General features: G+C 38.1%; 1 protein-coding gene across 1 annotated transcript; it reads left to right on the top strand.

The window, feature by feature from the left end:
- The first annotated feature begins 118 nt into the window (after positions 1-118).
- On the top strand, positions 119-22,189 carry LOC126375991 (squamous cell carcinoma antigen recognized by T-cells 3-like). Its single transcript, XM_050023131.1, has 19 exons — positions 119-310; positions 2,137-2,246; positions 2,391-2,566; positions 2,895-3,063; positions 3,321-3,468; positions 3,911-3,987; positions 7,383-7,488; positions 9,032-9,241; positions 10,216-10,389; positions 11,187-11,298; positions 11,852-12,072; positions 13,312-13,477; positions 13,665-13,796; positions 14,782-14,881; positions 16,649-16,769; positions 17,374-17,441; positions 17,898-18,062; positions 18,658-18,846; positions 19,311-22,189. Exons 1-19 carry the CDS (start codon positions 209-211, stop codon positions 19,447-19,449), a joined length of 2,685 nt encoding a protein of 894 aa, XP_049879088.1. The 5' UTR covers positions 119-208; the 3' UTR covers positions 19,450-22,189.
- The last annotated feature ends 737 nt before the right edge of the window (positions 22,190-22,926 follow it).

The raw sequence follows: 22,926 nt of genomic DNA, 5'->3' as shown, positions 1-22,926 counted from the left end.
TGGAATTTTAAAACTATATTGACAAATCGATCGATTGAAGCGGAAATATATAATGGCCAAATAATGGCAAATCAATCACATTTTTTACATATGGCAACACTAATTAGGAAATGTCAAATTTGACAAATCCGCCATAGCGTTTGTCTCGCGATTTTGTTATCAAACAGTCTGCTGAGCTATTTAGTTTTAGTTTTATTGTGATTACGAAATGGCAATTGTCGAGGATGAGGTGCGGAATGAGTCTGAGGAGGAGAATGAAATAGAAGTGGTCGTAGAGGAAGACGACGGCGAACAAGATTCCGATTCTGACGTGAGTAGACCACACACATTTTGCTGTTGATATTTTTCTATGAAATCCGCTTAACAAAGGCGACGAGTTTCCTGGTATTTACTTAAGTCGCTTACTAATGTTTACTACTGTTTTAAACTATTTCGCGATACCCCTTTCATCCGCATTATTGTACAAACGTAGATATGTAGGATATTTGGTCCCAGATGGTCAACCACCATCAGGGTATACCTACGTACACGGAATAAGATTTTCCTTCAAAATTATTGGATTCTTTGACGTGTTAGAAACGCAACAACCAAACAATATGCTGGCATGATCAGATTTTGTCTGTTTTTTTCAATTACTTTTATAGGTGTTTTATAAATGTTTATCACTTTTTTTTTATAATTTGACCCAAAAGCACTAGTTTTTACCGATGTAAATAAGTTCACAGTATCCTTATCATTTGCTTTGCATATGATCTGAATTCAGTTCTATGAATGCTGGAAAAAATCATGATGTCAGAAGTGTTTATTTGCTTTAATGTGAAAGTGAGGTTAAGCAAATTTAGATTGTCGAAATGAAGATGTTAATTCCTTTTCATCCTCTTGGTTGCATCCTCAAGATTTTAAAAAAGAATATAATTTGAAATTATTGCATCAATTGTAGGTACCTGTTATCTTTTGCCAATCTTGTGGTTCATTATTATTAGTGAATTATAATCATCTTTGATTATTCCCATTTCTTTCAAAATAAGTACCACCAAAAAAAAAATAAGCAGTCAACAAGCTTATTAGTATTTGTCAGCTAAGCAAAATTTTATACAATTGTCAAATAATAACAACAACAACAACAACTCAACAAATAACTGATTCAACTTTGTATGGCTGTTAACCACTTATTTATTTTATATTTGTAAGGGGGTAGAGAGGACTGATTATATAAACATATAATCAATTATGGTCACTCCAATTATAGTCAGAACCACATAAGCTCCTTTTTGGTAACTCTCATTCTGATGTGATTATCTTCAACAAAATCTCAATTTCATTCAATTAATTTCAATCCAGGTAATTTTTACTTATGGAAAAAAAATATTGAAACTAGCTTGTCTCTTGTTAACAAATGTTATCAAGAATCACATCTGATTGTGATTTTTCAATAAGGCACTTACATGATTTTCACTATCTCTCTCTCTCTCTCTCCTTGGCATTGATGGTGGGGTCTGCCTTCTTCATACTTCTCTTCCACTTTGCTCTATCATACGTGTCATTCTCGGAGACATTGCACAAGCACAGGTCCTTTCATGGTTTTCACTATAAGGCAACAATATATAATTAGTAATATGCACAGACAAAAACTTGTCCAATATTATTTTTCATAATAATGTTGTTTCGAAAAAGTAGTGTATACTTTTTTGGCCTGATTACCTGTATCTATTTGGTCCACAGTATCTATGTATTTTAGATCAAAAATGGCTGAATTGTCTTGTCAAGACACTAGGTGCTTGATATATAAGTCCTTATTTAGATAATGTTATTTAGGTATTTAAATAAAAAAACTTCTTGATTTTATGAGCTTCCAGAAAGATGTTTAATGTCTTTTGACTTACCCTTTGTTCATTTTTGTCAACAAGCTGTTACCTACAACTTTGTTCACGTGAAACTCTACTATTACCTATAACTGTAGAAGTTTAATAAACTGTCTCCCCATTTTACCCCTTTAGGGGATGAATTTCCAAAAATCTCGTCTTAGTGAGCACATTGTCCTAAAAGGAATGGGTGTCCCAAATTTGGGACTCCTAGCAGTGATCTTTCACTTTTAGCTGTCTATTCAGCGTAGTGCTCAAAGCAGTATGTTTCCAGGATGATGATGACGAGGAGGCTCTGGAGAGGAAGGTGGCTGAACTGGACCAGAGGATTACTGAGGAGCCATACAACTATGATGACCACATTGAACTGATACAAGCATTGTGGTAAGACTTGTTTTATGATACTTTGTCCATAGTTAGTCTTTTAAAAGTTTGTTTGTAGTGGGTAAGGAATAGTGGAAATTGCTATTTAGCAAAAAGGGGTATTGTACTTCAATAGTTCTATTAATTCTAAGCCACTGCCCATAGGAATCTATCGGACCTGGACCGATGGCGCGCGGCGTTCGAGCGCCTGACCTCGATGACTGCGCTACGAGCGGACGACTGGCTGCTGCGCCTGCGCACCGAGATCACTCTGGCGCACGCCGCGCCCGACCGCGAGCGCATCATTGACTTGTTCAAACAGGCCTCGCTTGACTGCTACTGTAAGTACTATGCCTGAATTAATATATATTTTTACTTTTTTATGTTATTTTATTTATTTAATAAATAGATGGTTGGAAGAGAGTGAGGGGTCAACCTTTGTCGAAGCAAGCTGATTTATTTTAACAATGAAAAGAACTAAAATAAGGGCTGGGTTTATCAAGTTTTAATTGCAATATTTGTACCATAGCGAGCATCGCCGATATATTCAAATAGAGCTCTTCAATGGTTGCCAACATACTGCTCAAATTTGGACTTGTTTGCCTTATTTTAAGAGTCATGTAGATTTTTTTAAATTAAAATTTGTCTCGTATTGTTTTTGTTCCTTAGCAATTCCGATCTTCAGCGAGTGGTGCTCGTGGGCTCTGACGGGCTCGGTGGCGGAGGCGCGCGAGCAGCTGGACGAGATCCTGCGCCGCGCCGGCGCCGACCCCTTCTCCGGGAAGCTTTTCTGGGACGCCAAACTCGAGCTCGAGAAGTCGCAGTTTGATACCATGAGGTCTGTCCATATCCTGTATACATCGAAATCGAGTAATTCTTTAGACAACCAACATTTTAGGTTTAAGTAAATATAGGCTGATCCAGGAAACGTTAGAAGGGGACAGGACGTATATAGGCTGATTATCTATATGTAATAAACAGCCAACATACATGTTGTGTTCTTTTTTAAAATTATTTTTGTATTTTCGTTTAAGTTATATATTTTTTCTTTCTTTCTATGTGTGTGTGTGTGTGCTTATTTGAATGTATTTATAGTGAAGACAATGCGGAGTACAGTGCGGCGCGCGAGCGCGTGGTGTGGTCGCTGGAGGAGGCGGCGTCGCGGCCGCTGCTGCGGGCGGAACAGGCGTTGGCTACGCTCAGGGACGTGGCCTCGCACAAGGACGACAAGTACTTCGACAAGGTAACAGTAATCCAAACGAATTGGGTACTGTCTCAGGTCACTTTAATTCCGATTACTAAATAAACACAGATCTAAATAAAACTAATGCTAGATTCCAAGTAGTCAAGTAACTTTTTACTATAAGTCAAAAACCGAATTTACTTACAATGGAATGTGTATAAAAAAGCACACTGTGGCGTCATAGAAAACTTAATATTTATTTGTTTATTTTATCTATATCCCATTGGGGTAGTCAGAGGTACATTCATCGAAAGATGAACTAAGTAAGTAGTGATAGATAGGTCATAGAAAAAGTGATAAAACGTCGGACTTATTGTTACGTTTTTGTTGATTAAAATTCATTAAGATCTTTCATAAATTTATAGAGGTCTGTCATTTAGTTATCAGAATGTAACAATTTATCTTTGACCTAGGATACTACCCAATTGTTACATGGTTTCAGGTTCAAAAACAACATGAGGCTGCCATGGAGTATTTACAGAAAGTGACGCCATTCGAGGACAAATTACTTACGGCAGAGTAAGTTAATAATATACTTATTACCTAGGTACGGAGTACTAATATGTATACACTTTGAAACCATGTCACATTAACTTTTTTGACAAATAAAACTGCAAGTCTCATTTAAATGTCAAACAGATAGTGCGACAGGGTTCTAAAGTGGGTACATGATATTGCTCATGACTGTACTTTAGTTATTTGTCTTCCTCGCACCCCCCATTCCGTCCCGAGCGAATGAGGATAAAAACTGCCTCATTCTCACATCAGGTGTAGCTACTGCTGAGTGTTCTTATATTTTGACAGGTCCCCATATTATTTGACTGAACAAATATTTTGTTTAAGGTGATGTGTTTCAGTCAGCTAGGTAACGCTGCGTCAGTAGATGGCGTTACTTCTGCAGTTTTCGTATTTTTTTCCATTTATTCGTTTAGTGTTGAGTTCTGACCCAGTGAAATGTTAGGTGGCGAAATCTTACATACATTATCTTTAAGTTAAGCTACAATTTTGAAGTATTTACTGAAGATATCATATTGAAACATTGCATCAAAAGTTGGTGTCATTTCAATTTGTGTACAAACACGAAGCTGTCACACACACATGCGAACTAGGTTAGCTATTAAAAGAGATGCATAATTTGAAGTCTACTTCTAACTTCTAAATGGCGCATTTGGTAAAGCAGTAGCCGCCATTCTTAAGGTTCACGGTTCAAACCCAACTGCATGTTTTAATTGTTTTTACTTTTTGTATTTTTTTTTACAATTGAATTTGGCGAACCCGTCTATTTGTTACGGAATTTTCAAAAAGTATCACTTTTACCAATAATATTATAATTATACAATAATGTACTTTGCACTAAAGTACCTTCCGTAATTTCCGTATTTTTTATTTTGTAAAATTCTAATAGGCATTAATCGCATCAGTGAACATGCGGCTAACTAAAAAACTACTGAACGGATTTTCATACGGTTTTCACCAATGAGTAGAGTGATTCATGGGCGTGCTTTAGGGTATATAATTTATACAAGTATTTTTTTTGTATAATATGGTTCAAAAATGATGATGAATGTCAAACATAATTATCGTTACAAATATAGCCGACTTGGAGCTTTCGGCGAAAACGCTGCCTGAGCCCATTGAGATATAACAAAACAACGTATGGTTGAATTGTTCCTTTTTTGTAGGTATACCGAAAAGTCCACAATATGTCATAATAATTATATTGTGTATAAAGAATTGTGTATATGTATTGTATGATTTTACAAATAACGATCACAGTACAGTAATAATAAGGTAGATTTTTCCTAAATTGCGTAGGTTCAAACTTTGTCGCATCGCGTTTGAAAGATGTAATAGCGCTTCAGGACGTCCCGCAAGCACGGCGCTGATGTCGCAGTATCCGCATATAATTATTATGACTTGTCATTTAGTTCCAATAAAATCCGCGGGACTTCATACGTATGTCAGTGACAGCTGGTGATAGCATGCGGGACACTTAGCACCTAATCGAATTCTATGTTGTTTTCGCGCCCAGTCCAGACGACTCACAGCGCATTTCTGGACATATATTTACGCGTGGTGTTTATTGTTAGGTCAGTTAGTTCAGGTTAGGACGTCTTTTTATAACGAGGACGTTAAAAAAAGACGAGGCTGGGACGTATTGAAGTAGTATTTCCATATATACGCGGCCTGAAATGGGCTGGTTGCTGTCGAACTTATTATCACGTTTTCTTGATTAAAATTCATAAATAAGTCAAATAGAAAAAAGATTTTATTTAGTTTTAGATCTGTCATGATGTCTGTGATGTTTGTTTATTATACATAAGAATTTCAAAATTTATCTTATTTTTTTTTCCAAAGGGCAAGGCAAAGGGAACTATGAACATACAGCCATGTCTTGTGTTTTTTTTTCTTGATGATGATTAATGAAATGATGAAACCTAAGCCCCCCCCTCGGAGCAGACTCCTACTCCGAACCCCAAACGAAGTAAGCGGCTTGTTGGCGCAAAGCGAAAATAGATAGGTACACTTTGTTTATTGAATATTCCGATTTAATAATACTATCGGGAATGTTTTCCGACTAATGTGATCATTAACCACAAAACACCACTTCGTATTGATTATTTAGATTATTCAATGAAGAAAGCAACCTTCCCGTTCCCGGTCCCACCAAAAAGTCCGCGGCAAAGAGAATATAAATAAATCTGTATGTTGGATGGAAACACAATTAATTATAAATGACTACTATTTAGGCCGGCAAATGCAACAACTTCTTTTTTGATTTGGTTTTCCCCGAAGGGTAAGGCAAAGGGAACTATGCCCATACAGCCATTTCATTGTATGTATTGATTTTTTATTATAATATATGTCCTCTTTTAAAACACGGTATTTACCCATTATTTAAAAATGTTTAAATAAGATACGTTATTACAAAAATATTTTTCCAATATTCCTTTTCTCAGATTGTAGTATATTTAGTTTTTTATTTATATTTATTCTCTTCATACAAAATCTCTTTATAAATTGTCACTGACATTCTATTACACTTGTCAAGTAGTCAAAGCCTTTAGAAAAAAAAACTATCACGCACACAAACTAACATTGACACCTCTACACGCTCAGCAAATACACTGTAATCTGCACCACTACAAATGTAGAATTGATCAAAATTGAGGGTCTGAAATATGGTACTTCTCGTATTCGGACCCTAAATTTTTGTTAGTTTGCGAAAATAATACACCAAAATATTACTATTTATCGGTTTTATAACAATATTCCTCTATCCGTTTTCCTGTAGCACTGCATCAACTTTTGTATGGAAAACGAATCACCTTAAGTCATATTTTTACACTATAACCCTTTTGCGCGGCGTTTAACTGCAAAATCATAGTGTTATATTTATACCCTAAAGATCGCAAAGGATAAAACTTAGAAAACTTATTTTCAATCAAAGCTGCGTTTTTGCAATTGGCTTCTTTTTTTTTTCGTAACTCATCATTCAGGCGGGAAACTCTCCATTTATATCCAGACATTCTATTTATAGCAATTTATCAAGAATGTTAGCTGGGCATTATGGAGAACTGTCAAAATTTATGAACACTCAACAGTGCTGCCGCCTACATAATTATGATTTGACGCTTTTAGTTTTTAAGACAAAAGATAATTATGATATATAGCAGATAAATAATAATATGATAGATAGATGTATTTGAGGGGAGGCCTGTGCCCAGCAGTGGTACGTATATAGGCTGTTTATGTTTATGTATGGAAGATAAAACTTAATCTTACAAACTAAGGAAATTGTATATATATCGAAACAGTATAAAACTCATGTTAAAATGCCTGTGCGTCGTTTATACCACTGTCCCTTTAAGCCACACAAGATGACGATGGTTATAATGGTTTTTCCTTTCCAGAACACCAGAGGAAAAGTTGAAGATATTCGAGGAGTACATAGATACCGTGAAACAGTTGTCGCAGGAAGACAAGTACGCGGAGTGCGATAGCGATGGAATACTCAAGGTAACTTAACAATAAACTTTAAAACTTAACGATAAGCCTCACAATAAGCTTCAAAACTTCCCTTCCGGCGAATTAAAAATTATATCCGGCAATTTATTATCATTAAAAGTTTGCATAACCCCATAACACATATGTGTTTGCCTATAATTGGACGAGCACTAGTCCAGTATTTGTAAATAGGTTAAGTTACATGTAAAAGTGTTTTTGTCTGTTGGCAAACCTAATAAATAAATAAATAAATAAATAAATAAATAAATAAATAAATAAATAAATAAATAAATAAATAAATAAATAAATAAATAAATAAATAAATAAATAAATAAATAAATAAATAAATAAATAAATAAATAAATAAACATAAGCTGGAAATCAATTAATTATTTAATAGCCCCGATTCTTGTAGACACCGAATTTTATTTTAAGTTACACCCGTCTTTTTCTTATCCGCCGAAAAGAAAAGGGATGGATGATTGACAACTATTTTAAAATGAATTAATATCCCGGGCGAATTAAACAGGTATTTCGCTGGATAGATTTTAGTTTTTAGACATAAGGTTAAAATGAACTACCTCTACTTATACATTGTTTTAAGTTTACGCGGTTATTATCATAATTAATATATATATTTTTTATTTTTTTTATTTATTTATTAATATATATTTTTATTGGTTATTGTGCTTTAACTACCTCTACTTATTGGGAATATGTACTTACTTATGTCTAATGCCTGTACTTATGTTTTTCGTCTACGCCCTCGCATTGGCTTATATCCTCTTAACGCCGAGATTTCCAGACGCAATTGTTAAACAATGGGTTTTGGATTTTAAAAGAACATTCGGTCTTACGACTATAAAGTCATGAAAAAAAGTGCGCCGTGTACAAATCATCTGGAAAAGATGTATGAGATATGATATGTATGTCTATAACATTGACATTATGTGTACAAAATAGACTACCAATCTTTGTAAAAAGTGTCCGCAGCGCATCTTGACACTGTACAATCTATATTGCACTTTATTTGAACAACTATAATTTGAGGGAACGAACTTATACTGGTGCTAATTCCTGCAGACGCCATCTAATTTTATTTTAAGCTATACCTGTCATTTTCTTATTCGTTGAAAAAGAAAGGGATGGGTAATCGATAGGCATAAAATTTATGGAATACACGTCAATTTAAAACAGAAATCTAAAACAACCGAAAATTTTACATCGGCCAATAACCCGACAGAATTAAGTAGACAGCACGTCAAATGGATTGCATACCAGCGAGATGCCTATTTTTTCGCCCGGGTTATTCATTCGTTTTAAAATTAAATTGTTGAAAATCATTCGTCCCATTCCTTTTCGGCGGATAAGAATGCGACGAGTATAACTTAAAATAAAATTAGGTGTCTGCAGGAATCGGGGCCACTATCTACATAATTTAATGTATACATATTTACAACACGATTCGGACGGTTTTTTTTAGAAAAAGTCGTTAGCGAATGTGAGTCGTTTGTTTATAGGATGTCAGCGGTGTAAAATAATGTATTTGGCGTAGGTCCTGTACGAGCGCGCGTCCACGTCGTGCGGCGCGGGCGCGGGCGTGGCGGCGCTGCTGCGCGCGTACGCGCGGCACGCGGAGCAGCGCTCGTCGCGCGCCACCTACGCGCGCGTGCTGGCCGCCGCCGCGCGCCGCTCGCCCGGGACCCACTACTTCTGGGCGGCGCAGATGCAGCACGCCGAGAAGGAGGGCAAGGACTTCGACGAGGTCAGTGCGGGTTTACTCACGCTACTATTCGGCCACTCGTAACCCACGCGCTGTTTCATTCCGGGTAAAAAAATACCCTGAGTGACAATAGGGTATTCATTTCGAAGTGTTTATATCTCATAGTGAAAACCATGTAAGTGCCTTTTTAAAAAAAAAGAACCTGACAATGCCTCGATTCTGTCAACTAATTTCAATCCGAATAAGAATTAAGACCGCATAGTTTTACCTGAAGTGTCTTAATAAAAGAGAACCTACGAGGTTTACTTACACTTTAGGCGGCGATATTCGACTAGACCCCGCAAAATAAAAGAATGGAGGGATTAAGAAGCTATTGCTTAGCCGGATCAAATGGGTTGGAGGATTGAGCATTGACAGATGATATTTGTATATAACACAAAAAATAACCAAGGTCTCATCCGATCAGTTGATACTACAGTATAGTAGGGCCTTTTCTTGGTAAACTCTAGCATGTCAGATATGTGATAATTCAAATGTATTTATTGCATTGCTACAGGTCATGAAGATCTTAAAGAATATTACATAAATCCACTGCAGCATACCAGTCTAGGTGTACAATTTTTAATTATAATATATTTAAATTACTATTTCAATTAGATATCTATCATTACCCAGGAAATAATAGAAAAAACAAGCATTCCCAGTAGTACAACTGGTAAGACTACTGGGAATATGGGGAAATGACTAGTTTTTTATGTATAGTGCAGTTTCCAATTAGTCAAATCAGGTACTTTTTACTAAACGTCAAAACAGAAAATAACTATGGAATTTGTATGAAAAAGCAACCTGTGACGTCATAGACAAAATGTCGCACTTATTATTACATTTTTCTTTATTAAGATTCATAAATAAGTTAAATAGAAAGAAGGAAACTTTTTGTCCCTATTAGAATTGTCTTTATTTAGTAATCAGAATTTCGTAATTTATCTTTGACCTAGGATACTACCCAATTCCAGGTGAAGTCAATATTCGAACGTGCATTAGCGAACGGCATGGACGCGTATGTCCAGAGCGAGGCGATATGGCTGGCTTACCTGGAGTTCATGCGGCGCCGCACCGACTTCGCGGTGGAGGCCGACGTCGACCGCCTGCGACGCACCTTCCGGCTCGGCTGGGACTCGCTGGCTGAGGTATACGAGAAACGTTAAACATAATTACATACATACATAAACTCACGCCTATTTCCCACCGGGGTAAGCAGAGACTAGAATTCCATTTGCCTCGATTCTGACACACTTCTTTTGCTTCCTCCACACGAAACATAAAAAGTGTTTTGCTTGTATTTGCTCGATATGTGTGAATATTATGTTAGTTTCAGCATAACTACTACTATTTATCAGAATTTGACAAATGATGTGTCACTAGAAGCGTTTTGATTGTCCGCTGTTTATATGCTATGTGACGTCACACAAAAGTTAATGTGGCGCCCTCTAGAGAATATAGAGTGAAGTAAAAAAATATCGTTTAGAATAACTTTATTTGTATACAAGATGTTAGTGATATCGTAACGAATACCAAGGGGAATGATTCAGGCCATGATCCTGAGTTAATATCAAGTAGAATTTTCCGTCGCAAAATTTACGACGTTTTTTAGTTTTTTTTAATTATTTTCTATTCTATACTTTTCAGTATTCGTTACAGTCACTTACACCCCGTACGTGGGTATGGATGTTAGTGACATCGTAACAAATAATGAGCGGGATGATTCAGACCATGATTCTGTGTTGATATCAAGTGAAATTTCCTGTCGGAAAATTCAGCGACGGAAAATTCCACTTGATATCTACTCAGAATCATGGGCTCAATCATCCCTCAAAGTTTTCGTTACGATGTCACTAACACCGTGTATATTTTTTTCTAAATTCCTACTCAAATTAAAAAGAGTGTTCAGAATGTGTAGTATAAATGACATATATATTATTTTCAGACGTGGGGTGAAGAAGCGAACGATTGCGAAGTGCCGTTGTTCTGGGCGCGCCTGGAGTACCGCCGCATGAAGGACCCCAGACAGGGGAAGGAGATCTTTGAAGAGCTCTTCAGTAAGCATTTTTTAAAACCAACCCACTGTTGGGCAAATGCCTCGCATGCCGTTGGTACCAGCTATTAGCCGCAAAAAACACCTCCACCAACCCGCAGTGGAGCTTTTCCGTTGACTGAGGGGAGGCCTGTGCCCAGTAGGACGTATATAGGCTGTTGATCTATCTACAATGTACGATAAGGTGCAAAAGTCCAATCAATTCCTTGCTAAGTAATAAATTGGCTGGTTGCACTTAAGACCTCCTGGTCACATGTCGTTTCTGTAATAGACCAAAAATACCTACAAAAATTCAAATTTTATAATTATGACAACTAATGGTTCATAATTTCACCACTGTTTACAAATAATTCGCTGGGCCACAATCAATCAATTTAGATGGATCAGTTTAGTCACTCGTAGTGGGGCCGTGTGGTGAAAATATTCCACAGGGGAAGTTGGGGTCAGCAGTGGGATACATGACTAAAAAAAAACGCCGTAAAAAACTACACATATGGGGTGTTGTAGTGACTGCACTTTTGCTCTTTGATTGTAACATGAAATATCCTTGCACCCAGAATACGGCGACAACAAATCGTTCTCGAAGTACTGGGAGGCGCTGATCGGGCTGGAGTGGGAGCGGCGGCCGCAGCCCTCGGAGCACAAGCTGCGCGACCTGTTCCGGCGCGCGCTGCGCTTCGTGAAGGACTACCCGCCCAGCATCGCGCGCCTCTGGACCGACTACGAGCGCGACTACGGGGAGATGCACACCATGCGCGAGTGTAGCGAGGCTTGCGAGGTACATCGCATATCGTCCTCTTATAACGTAACATAACGTAGTAACATATCATGACATGACATGACAGTCATGACTTGACATGACATGAGAGTCATGACAGTTATGACATGACATGACACTCATGACAGTTATGACATGACACGAGAATCATGACAGTTATGACATGATATGAGTCATGGCATGATATGACATGTCATGAGAGTCATGACAGTTAAGACATGGTACGAGAGTCATGGTATGATATGACATGACATGAGACTCATGACAGTTATGACATGATATGAGTCATGGCATGATATGACATGTCATGAGAGTCATGACAGTTAAGACATGGTACGAGAGTCATGGCATGATATGACATGACATGAGACTCATGACATGATATGACATAACAAATAGTTTATTGCACACACAGGAAATAAAAAAAATACAAAACAAACGAGAAATACCAAGTATAGTGCCCTTTTGAAAACTCACGTTTTTTTCAAAGCCCTCGATTTTTTCAAATAATTTCAGTCTCGGTAAAAAATACACCACATTTTTACCCGAATGCAAACTAGCGTGTCTATTGCTAGATTTTGTTAACAAAAATCACATCCAAATATGATTATTCAAAACATAAACCCACAACTGTATCCCAATTGGGGAAGTCAGAAGTACGTCCATCGCAAGATGAACTAATCACACCTCTCACCTCACCGAGCTTTCTGTTCGACCAACGTGATAGGTGGTGAGCCGTATCGCCGTCTATAATGTCGAGCCAACTGTTCCCGTAATACCTACTGGGGTGGGTAGACCCACAAGGACACGAGTGTGACGAGGGTTGTTAGGTAGAGATTTTTTCTAGACTTCTGCACCTACTGCTGATAAGTGTCTGATAGCCTACCTAGAGGTAAGTTGCTAAGCTGTAAAACAGTTTGTCAGGAAGTTACATATTCAATCCGGCACTAAAGTCGAACTTATAGGTATACGAATCGCTAGGCTTAAGTGGAGATGGGCAGGACACTTGGCAAGACGGGAAGACATCAAATCGACTAAGGCTGTTACTGAATGGTGGCCAAGGGATGGTATGCGATATCGAGGTAAGCCGGAAAGCAATAGATGAGACTTGCACAGGACCGTGAAGGATGGCTTGAAAGAGAGGAGGCCTATACCCAGCAGTGGGTGGATACAGACTGAGTAGATAGTTAGACATATTCAATTAAGAATCGAAACAAACAAATAAATTATATTTTCCAGGTGAAACTAAAAGAATGGCGAGAGAACTATCAAGAAATGAAAGAAAAAATGTCAGGATCAAAAAATAAGGGCAAACAGAACAAAAAGAACAAATTCGACAAAAAGAAGAAGAAAGAAGATGATCAACCAAAGAAAGGAAAGAGAAAGAGTGAACAGAGCGAGGAAGGTAAGACCGCACTTTGGTATTGTACATACACATACATAAACTCACGACTACATCCCAATTGGGGTAGGCTGTCGTGATCTGTCGGATTATACGACATGCGGGTAGGTGTTTTCTTCGTTCCCATTTCAACACAAAACAGTCCTTTTTAATGTGTACTATAAATTGAATTTTTTTTAACGTGATAAAGGTGGGTCAGTGAAGAGGAAGCGGGACGAAGATACACAAGTTGAAGGGAAAGACAAAGACAACAAGAAAGAAAGCAAGAAGGAAACCGACGGTGGAGGAGTGAAGCGATCTCACGAGGAAGAAGAGACTGATAGTAAGTTTATTTGTATCATAAATAACCCGTGAAGGAGCAGCGTGGTGGAGGTTAATGGTTTAAAGCACTGAATTCGACTTTATGAGATAGAATACATGTTTGGATCGTACAAAATTGGCCTTAAACAGCGGGCGAGGAGTGGGTGTATACGGGGTGTTAGTGACACCGTAACAAATACTGAGGGGGATGATTCAGACCATGATTCTGGGTTGATATCAAGTGGATTTTCCTTACGAAAATTCATGATTTTTTTTTGTGTTTTTTTATTAAATTATTTTCCGTTCTATACTTTTGTGTCAGAAAATTAATTACACTTGATATTAATTCAAAATCATGACTTGAAACATCCCTCAAAGTTTTCGTTACGATGTCACTAACACCCTGTATACTACACACACAGTACACACCTCTGCCTAGGATAAGGATATGTATAATAGCCCCGATTTCTGCAGATACATCCTAATTTTATTTTAAGTTATCCCGTCATTTTCTTATCCCCCGAATAGGAAAGGGACGCATGATTGACAACTGTTAAAATGAATGAATAACCCGGTCGCATAAAATAGACATCTCGCTCATATGCAATTCGTTTGATTTGTGCTGTCAACTTAATTCTGTCGGGTTATTGGCCAATATAAAATTTTTAGAGGGTTGTTTTGGATTTGTGCCTAAAATTGACGTGTGTTGCATAAATTTTATGCATGTCATTACCCGTCCCTTTCCTTTTCGGCGGATAAGAAAATGACAGGTATAACTTAAAATTAGGTGATGTGTACTGGAATCAGCACCATTATGTACAGTCATGAGCAATATAATGTAACCACTTTAGAACTCATGTCGCTCTAACATATTTGACATTTAGTGAGACTTACAGTTCAATTTGTCAAAAACGTTAATGTGACATGGTACCAAAGTGTATACATATTAATGCTCGTGACCGTACCTCTTCTTTTGTTATGGTAAATAATGCTAGCATATGTTGCAGGCACGGACTCGAAGCGGCAGCGGACAGACAGCGCGGAGAGCGAGCCGCGCTGCGCCGCGCGCGAGGCCTGCACGCTCTTCGTCAGCAACCTCGAGTTCAAGTCAGTGTCGCACACGTTATTTATTTATTAATCAATTACAAGGAGGGACTTTCCAGGTTCATCATCAATTTAAGAGCCACGCTCTTGTCGGTGCAGCATTTTCCATGCTACTTTTTTAGGGAAAAATAGGGCAGTGGTTTCCTTGTTGCCTTCCGCCCCGCAGTACTCTGACGCAAGTGGGATGGCGCCCAGTGTAGTCTATTACAAAGCCATACTAGGACTCCTGTCCTCCGCCGCTGAATAGTACTGACAGTTACTGCTGCCCTCTATCAGGTTCCAGGTTACAGTTCCTGTGACTTGCCCCTTCCGTCCTGCATTGCCGTACCGATGGCTCCCATCTTCGCCTCTGCAACCGCTGAGGTCTTCACCCGTATCCCTAGGCAAGGGTTTTACGTTATACCCCATAGGTCTGGGTCCCTATTCGAACTCAGCCACCATCTCACTCCGGTCTGCTGAAGTAAGTGGCGCCCACCCCCGCGGCAAGGACGCGCCGAACAGGAATTGCCCCAGTGGAGGGCAGGAAAGGTGACTCTGTCCCCCCTGGGACCGGGTTAATGGTCTTGTATGGAACCAAGACCAAAGACTTTCCAGGTTACGTTCCCCAAAACCAATATCCCAATTGGGTCGTGTACTAGGTTCAAGATAAATTATGAAATTCTGCTAAATAAAGATAGATCTAAAACTAACGAAAAATATATATTTTGTTTCTATTTAACTTATTTATGAATTCTAATGAAGAAAAACGTAATAATAAGTCCGACATTATATCACTTTTTATGACGTCACAGTGTGCTTTTTCATACAAATTCCCTACGATTCCATAGTAATTTTGTGTTTCGACGTTGATTAAAAGTAACTGTGATATGCGGAGAGTGTTGGGTTTATAGTTACTATTATTCTTTATTCTATGATATAGGATCTAATAAGTCTAATAATATCGTCTTGGCGTTTACCCTGTTTATTCCGAAGTCCCCTTATCTAATTTAACTTATTGTCAGGTCCGGTTCTTGAATCAATTGCGATCTGTCCTTGCAGCCTCAAGGTCATACCAGCTCTATTAACCTTTTTGTCTAAGTTTTCCTACCCTCCGTTAAGCATCACCAGGGTTGATGGGATCGGTCATTGCCCTCACTCACGAGAGATGATGTTGGTTCATAACATATTATAAACTCAACAACAGTTGTCAAGATATTGACAACTGTTAAGAATACAAACGAAACTTGTGAAATGAAGTCAATATACAACGTGCCACTGTAACGAGAACTTTGACGAGAAATTAAATAACTTGTAATGTACACCCTCATTGATTTAAAATATGTGTTGCTGTTGCAGTTTCTTGTCATTTCTTCTCCTCAGCCATAACACCTTGCGAAGATACGTAAAATGTTACATTGACCTTCAACAAGTTTATCCATGATAATTATGTAGAATAAATGATTCTGATTTCTGATTCCTGAGAGATGATTCAGACCATGATCCTGACTTGATATCAAGAGATATTTTCTGTCGCAAAAATATGGAATTGAATAATAAATCATGTTATTTCTGACTGGATATTCCACTTGATTTCCACTCGGAATCATCGTCTGAATCAGGAATTGAAAGTAATTAAAAAAAGAAATTAGTCACTTTGCTACACACAGGCAAGCAGCAGCAGTGGCAGTTTTTACAGTAAATTCCACTGTATTTTAACTCAGAATCATCTGAATCATCGCCTTCAGTATTTGGTAGGGCGTCGCTAACACCCTATGCAATGTGTTGTTACAGGGTAAACGAACAGAAGTTGCGCGACGAGCTGTCAAAATACGGCGAGATCGCGTCGCTGCGGGTGAAGGCGGGCGTGAAGGCGTTCGGAGGGTCCATCTGCTACTGCCAGTACAAGACTCCGGTGAGACACCTGGGGGGTTAAAATGGCCACATCGAAACAATTCATCTAAGAAGCAATATTGCAATCTGACATTTGCGCATATAAAAGTAAGTGCGCAATGCAAACATATGTCAAATAGCAATATTGCTTTCTTAGATGAATTGCTACGATGTAGCCATTTTAACCCTCCTGTTATTTTCAATATTACGTCTTCTTGTGAATATTAATGAAACGTTAATTCCGCATAAGAGCGAGCGAGAAAGACTGTCTGCCCCCTTATTCCTTACTTTAGATGTTTAGCATAGATGACATGGAAAGTAAGACCCAGAGAGGGTGAGGGTTTGAGGGTGGGGGGGGGGGGGGGGATGTATGCATAACTTGGGGGTCTAAAAAGCAATATTGCTATTTGACATTTGTTTACATTGCTCACTTACTTTTATATGCGCAAATGTCAAATTGCAATATTGCTTTTTTAGATGAATTGTTTCGATGCGGCCTTTTTAACCCCTTTGCTCTTTTGTTGATTTGGGAGCTATCTAGGTCTAGTCGTGTATTTATTGCTATGTCTTCGACTTGCACCGTTAACTTGAAAATCTGGAACTAAACAAGATATGGTTGTTTGCAGGAGGCAGTAGATGAGGCTTTAAAACACGACCGAACGCCGCTCGAGGGCCGACCAATGTTCTTCTCACGGTACGTTACTTTTTTTTAAATATTTTATGAAGCCGGGCTTCATACCCTCCCCGGTTGATTGAAGGCAAGCCTGTGCCCAGGGCTGCGTCATTCGCTCAAGGTCGCGCGTTTATGCGTATCGGCTACCGGATCGCCAATAATAACCCTAACACTAGGGTTGATGAGGTTTGTAATCCACCCCACAACCCACACGATAGAAGAAGACCGGATAGCCGGCAATCGTGGTCTCAGGTGGTGGGTCTTAAAAAATACGAAGAAAATTAATTTCTTATCTTTGTAACTTTTGTAATATTTGACAAAATTAGATAATGTAGAAAACATTAGGTTAAATGATACAACTATGTTCACAAAACAAAATATTACAAAGGAAATATAATATTATCCAATTTTAATTGTATTTGTAGTTCGTTCGATAGATGAATGAATTCAAAATTAAATTGTAACATCTGATTGTAGGTATTCATCGAAGAAATCAAAACCGTCGTTCAAGTATGCGACGACGGCCGAGAAAAACAAGTTGTTTGTCAAGAACCTCCCGTTCTCACACTGCACCAAGGACGCGCTCACAGACATATTCGGACAACACGGCAAGCTGAAAGACGTGCGCGCTGTCACACACAAGTTAGTATTTTTTTTGTATATAATCTCTATTCTAGGTAACAGGGTCCTATGTGGAGGGCGCATAGCGCTAGCTAAACGATGGTTCACTGTCACAGATTACTGTTATTGGATGTTCTCTGTACGGAGTTCGACACATGAATGGTACTCGTCGTCGTCTGGTTGTCTTCACACCTAAGTTCGCTCCTCCGTAAGCCCTTTCGAATCCGGTGGTGCCGCTGGTGAGTCTGCCCACCAGGTGAGACCTTGTTGAGAGAGGCCCGATGAGCGACTCCAGCTAGGCGGCACAGTGGTACAACTTGTGCGGCTCGCCGTCTTATAAGGGTTGTCCCCACTACCGTACGCACGTGTGTCGTAAACAAGTGCAGGTGTTGTTTGTTTGCTAACCAGTTAATATGATATTTAGATTTTTAATATTTCGCTGTTGCGCTATCATGAATGTTGTTGACCAAGCTCAGCCGTTAGTGAAGAGTTGCCGTTCTACACGTAGTATTACTCCTTACTCTATGACTAAAGTAAGGTTATGAACTGATATAGCTTTCTGGTTTTCTGGCATACTTTGCTTGGAAGTGTTAAACCATTGAAATACGTTTTGCAGGGACGGCAGACCAAAAGGGCTAGCGTACATAGAGTACGAGGACGAGTCGTCGGCGGCGCAGGCGCTGCAGCAGACCCACGGGCTGCTGGTGGCGGAGCGCCGCCTCGACGTGGCGCTCAGCGCACCGCCGCCCAGGGCGCCCGCCGCGCCCGCGCTGGGGCAGGCCAAGCGGGACCCCACTGCTGGCATGTGAGGCTACTTTGTTGTGGGCAATTTTGCCATGTAATGCTAGGTTTTGTCCCTAGATAGTTAGAGCAGCATACAAAGGCGATCAACTGGGGGGTTAAAATGGCCACTTGGCAATTCATCTAAGAAAGCAATATTACATGCAATAACTCTGACTGACACAACGGTCTGTCATAAACCTTAAAAACCACACTGTTAGGGTATGAGGTCAATTCCCAACCTCAGAATCTTGGTTTCAGGGTTCCTATTGAGCTGCCATAGGCCCCCGACATGACTCATGTAACGACTACGTACTTACAAACCGGAACCAACGGCTTAACGTGCCTTCCTAAGCACGGATCATCTTCCTTTCGGACAATCGGGTAATCAGCCTGCAATGTCCTAACACAGTTATTTTTCTTCCACTGGGACCTCCGGATCGCCCAACGCTGACATAATTCATAAATGTGTATGAATATGTGTGCCAGGCGGCGGACGCAGATAAGCAGTTTCATCCCGAGCGTGCTACAGAAGGCCTCGACCAGCAAGGCGACGAATGGCGACCACGCCGCGGCTGAGAAGCGACCACTCTCCAATGCAGACTTCAGATCCATGCTGCTTAACTAATTAGCTATAAGTCTAATGTTTAATGCTACAGACGGTGAGCGTACTATCATAGTTTATGTTACGTTATGCACAGGAGCGAGTGAGACAGAACGATTAACCCCTCTCGTACTTAAGTATGGGGATATTCACTGTCTGTTATCGGTTTAAATCTTTTCATAGTCGATGTTACCCATACAATGGATTATTATAAGCAAGAGCAACTATAGAATCCTATATATTTATTTGGGTTATTTAGGAGCTGCTCAGGTCTAAATGTTTATAGGTATTTAACAAATAAGTGGAGGCAGAAGCATTTACTTTGATTGACGGTTCTTGTACGTATACCCTGTCTACTAATTCAATGCAAAAAAGTTAGATTTGTGTCTATGGTAAAGAGAAATACACATACATAATGAACATTAATTTTTAAAGATTAAAGCATATTTTAGCATTGTAAATAATTTAAATCAGGTAGTGATTTATATATTGTCCTTGATAAATGTATATTACGTCGTATTTTTTCTGACCATAAATTTGGATTAGGAGACAGGGGCGCAGACTATTACCATCGAATAGAAGAGTAATAGACAAACTGAATCGTCAAAGTATTTTTGTCTTGACTTGTTAAGATTTTTTCAGGATTATTACTTCGTCAGAAACGTACGTTCTATAAATCTTGGGCCTATTTCATGTCGCTCTGTAACTTTATACTGACAGACAATTAGGTGATATAACGCCTATCATGTTATCTAAGATAATCAGATGCGTGGAACAGTGTAAAAGCCTTTGAGAACGGCCAATTAGGCTACTTTCCAACTAGTCAAATCAGGTTATTTAATATTTTTTATGAAAAGCAACCTGTGACGCCATAGAAAGACGTGACAAAATGTCGCACTTATTATTACATTTATCTATATTAAAATTCATAAATAAGTGGAAAAAAGGAAACGTTTTTTGTCAGTTTTAGATCTGTCTTTATTTAGTAATCAGAATTTCATAATTTATCTTTGACCTACAAAACTACCCAGTTGTCAACTTTTATGTTATTTTGGTCGCATTGAAATAGGCCTAATTGGAAGTTCGATAATGGTGCCAATTCGGGTAATAACTAACTTAATTTGATAGGACTAGAAACTAGTTCTATCTCTTCTTTGCACTTATAATAAGTGAAGGACGGCACTAGACTTAGCAGTCAAACTAAAATTACGTTAAGTTTGCGTTCGTCAGAATTGGCACCACTGGTTATTTGGATCAGTGAGTTTCTATTGACGTCATCAGCAGCCGCGCTCAAGGCGAACACGATTTACGTTAGGTGTAGTTATTATTCTTGATTTATGAATATTACCTGATAATTACATACACTGTGGATACACTTACCGTACGAATTAGATGAAGTGCTGTAGTAAGGCAGAATGTCGGTTAATTATATTGAACTTTACTTGTATACACTTTTACATTTTTCTGAGACAATAAGGTATAATTTCCATCAAATATCGCGAATTTAAATTGCTATGTGATTTCTTACCTGTGTAATTTTTTACCTGGTATAAAATTAATTGAATGAAATCGTGGTTTTGTTCATCAGAATGTGATTTTGAATGAGATTCAGTTACAGGGTTTTCGCTATGAGGCGATGGTATTCTGTTTGCACGAATAAATAATGATTAACTGTACGTATATAATAGAGTTGTATTATATACATACATAAACTCACGGCTATTTCCCACCGGGATAAGCAGAGACTATACAGATAACGTTCAATATATTAGATATGTTTTCTTGCTGCATCCCATCGTTTCTATTTCTAGTCGGTCCAGAAGACAAGCCTATATTTGCCACATATTTAAGTTACTACATCTATCGTTTGTCTGGCTGTGTACGTTATATAAGTGAGTTCTTTCTACGATAATAAAAGTACAGTGAGGTTTCTTGAATAATGTTCACTATTAGCGGGTTGTGCTTTAGCACTTTGTATGTGACAAATATAGGTTATAAAGTTCGGTCAACTATAGTACTACTAATAAGGATATGTAAGTATGGTTGTGTATTGAGTGAATTAAGTCATATGGAAACAGAAGCGGGGCAACTGTCGCTGGGCGCAATTTTACTATTAAAACACTATTTTAGAATAGTTCTTGTTTCGCAGGGTAAAGTAAAAACCAATGGTTCGTTCGTTACCCTTCCGCTTTTATGAAGATAACCTTGCCTTGCCCCGCCTCTGTTGAGAAACATTCATTGGTGTATAAGTATGGAGGCTTCGATTAATGAAAATCTTTTAAAAGAAATTTGTAACGAAGCGACGGTATTGTACCTTAAGATATTATATACAGTCACGAGCATGTATACACTTTGGTACCATGTCACATTAACTTTTTGACAAATTGAACTTTAAGTCTCACTAAATGTCAAATATGTTAGTGCGACAGAGTCCTAAAGTGGGTACATTATATTGCTCATGACTGTACACTAGCACCACTGAATTTTCCGTAGGACTGAAATAACCTGTACATGGTTTTTAGTATAGCCGGTTATATAAATCTAAAAATAAATATAATTTTATTACCTTTTAGTTTTACGAGTACCGTAATTTTTATACTAATATAAGGTATTTCAATTTTCCCATAATGATACATTATAATATGTAAAGAATTATCTGTTCTATGGTGTAAGTGACAGTCAATATTGTAACAAACCTATTTATTTCGTTTCCATAAGATACGCAGTGCGAATGGCAGATACAAAATAAATGATTGTTTTTCAACTTACCAGTTTTATTGTGAATGATATCAAAATACAAACTTTATATACTTACCCTGGAGCATAACTATAACCACGTGGTTAATGAAAACGATAATTGTAAAGCAACAATGTTTTATTTATAAAAATACAATTTACACTATACAATCTCAATAGAGAATATATCTTATGTACACGCAAATTGCTACAATAAATATAATCTATAAGCATTGCACATTAAATTATTCATCTAAACAAACATGATCCAAAAATACTAGTTTGTACTTCAGTGAATATGTCAAGTATTTCGTGTTACACCAGAAAATTAAATGGCACCTTGTATATAAATATTTCATCTGGCAACATTACTGTTTATGTTATTATATACTAAATATTTTGAGCCAACACGTTGCTACTGAGTTAAGTATAAATACAAACCACACAACACTTAGAAAAGACAGCGAAGTGTAAAGAACTTGCCAATATACTTCTTATTGTATTATTATCTTAAAGAATCTTCATATGTCTGAGGTACCGTTTGAATGGATGTAGGTTATTCCTACAAACCAAATCATTTAGTAATTCTAAATTATATCACATAGTTTGGGAAACGTCCACGATTACAGAGAAATGTGTACAGCGAGTTGACCAAACTGGATGGAATGATATGGCAAATCATAAATGTACACAAACCGACATGTCTATTGCATTCAATTATCACATTTCTTCATTCTTTGGTATTCATTTTGGCCAATATATTCG

This window comes from Pectinophora gossypiella, chromosome 20 (assembly GCF_024362695.1).
Source record: "Pectinophora gossypiella chromosome 20, ilPecGoss1.1, whole genome shotgun sequence".
Classification (NCBI taxonomy): domain Eukaryota; kingdom Metazoa; phylum Arthropoda; class Insecta; order Lepidoptera; family Gelechiidae; genus Pectinophora; species Pectinophora gossypiella.
Note: the sequence above shows the minus strand (reverse complement) of the source record. Positions and strands in the feature narration are given on the sequence as shown.

Excerpts from the sequence above, each read along its gene's own strand:
- LOC126375991 (XM_050023131.1), top strand. The coding sequence starts at position 209 with ATGGCAATTGTCGAGGATGAGGTGCGGAATGAGTCTGAGGAGGAGAAT. Across the intron at positions 13,797-14,781 it reads CGAGGAAGAAGAGACTGATA|GCACGGACTCGAAGCGGCAG; the intron begins GTAAGTTTATTT and ends CATATGTTGCAG. Across the intron at positions 17,442-17,897 it reads CGACCAATGTTCTTCTCACG|GTATTCATCGAAGAAATCAA; the intron begins GTACGTTACTTT and ends ATCTGATTGTAG.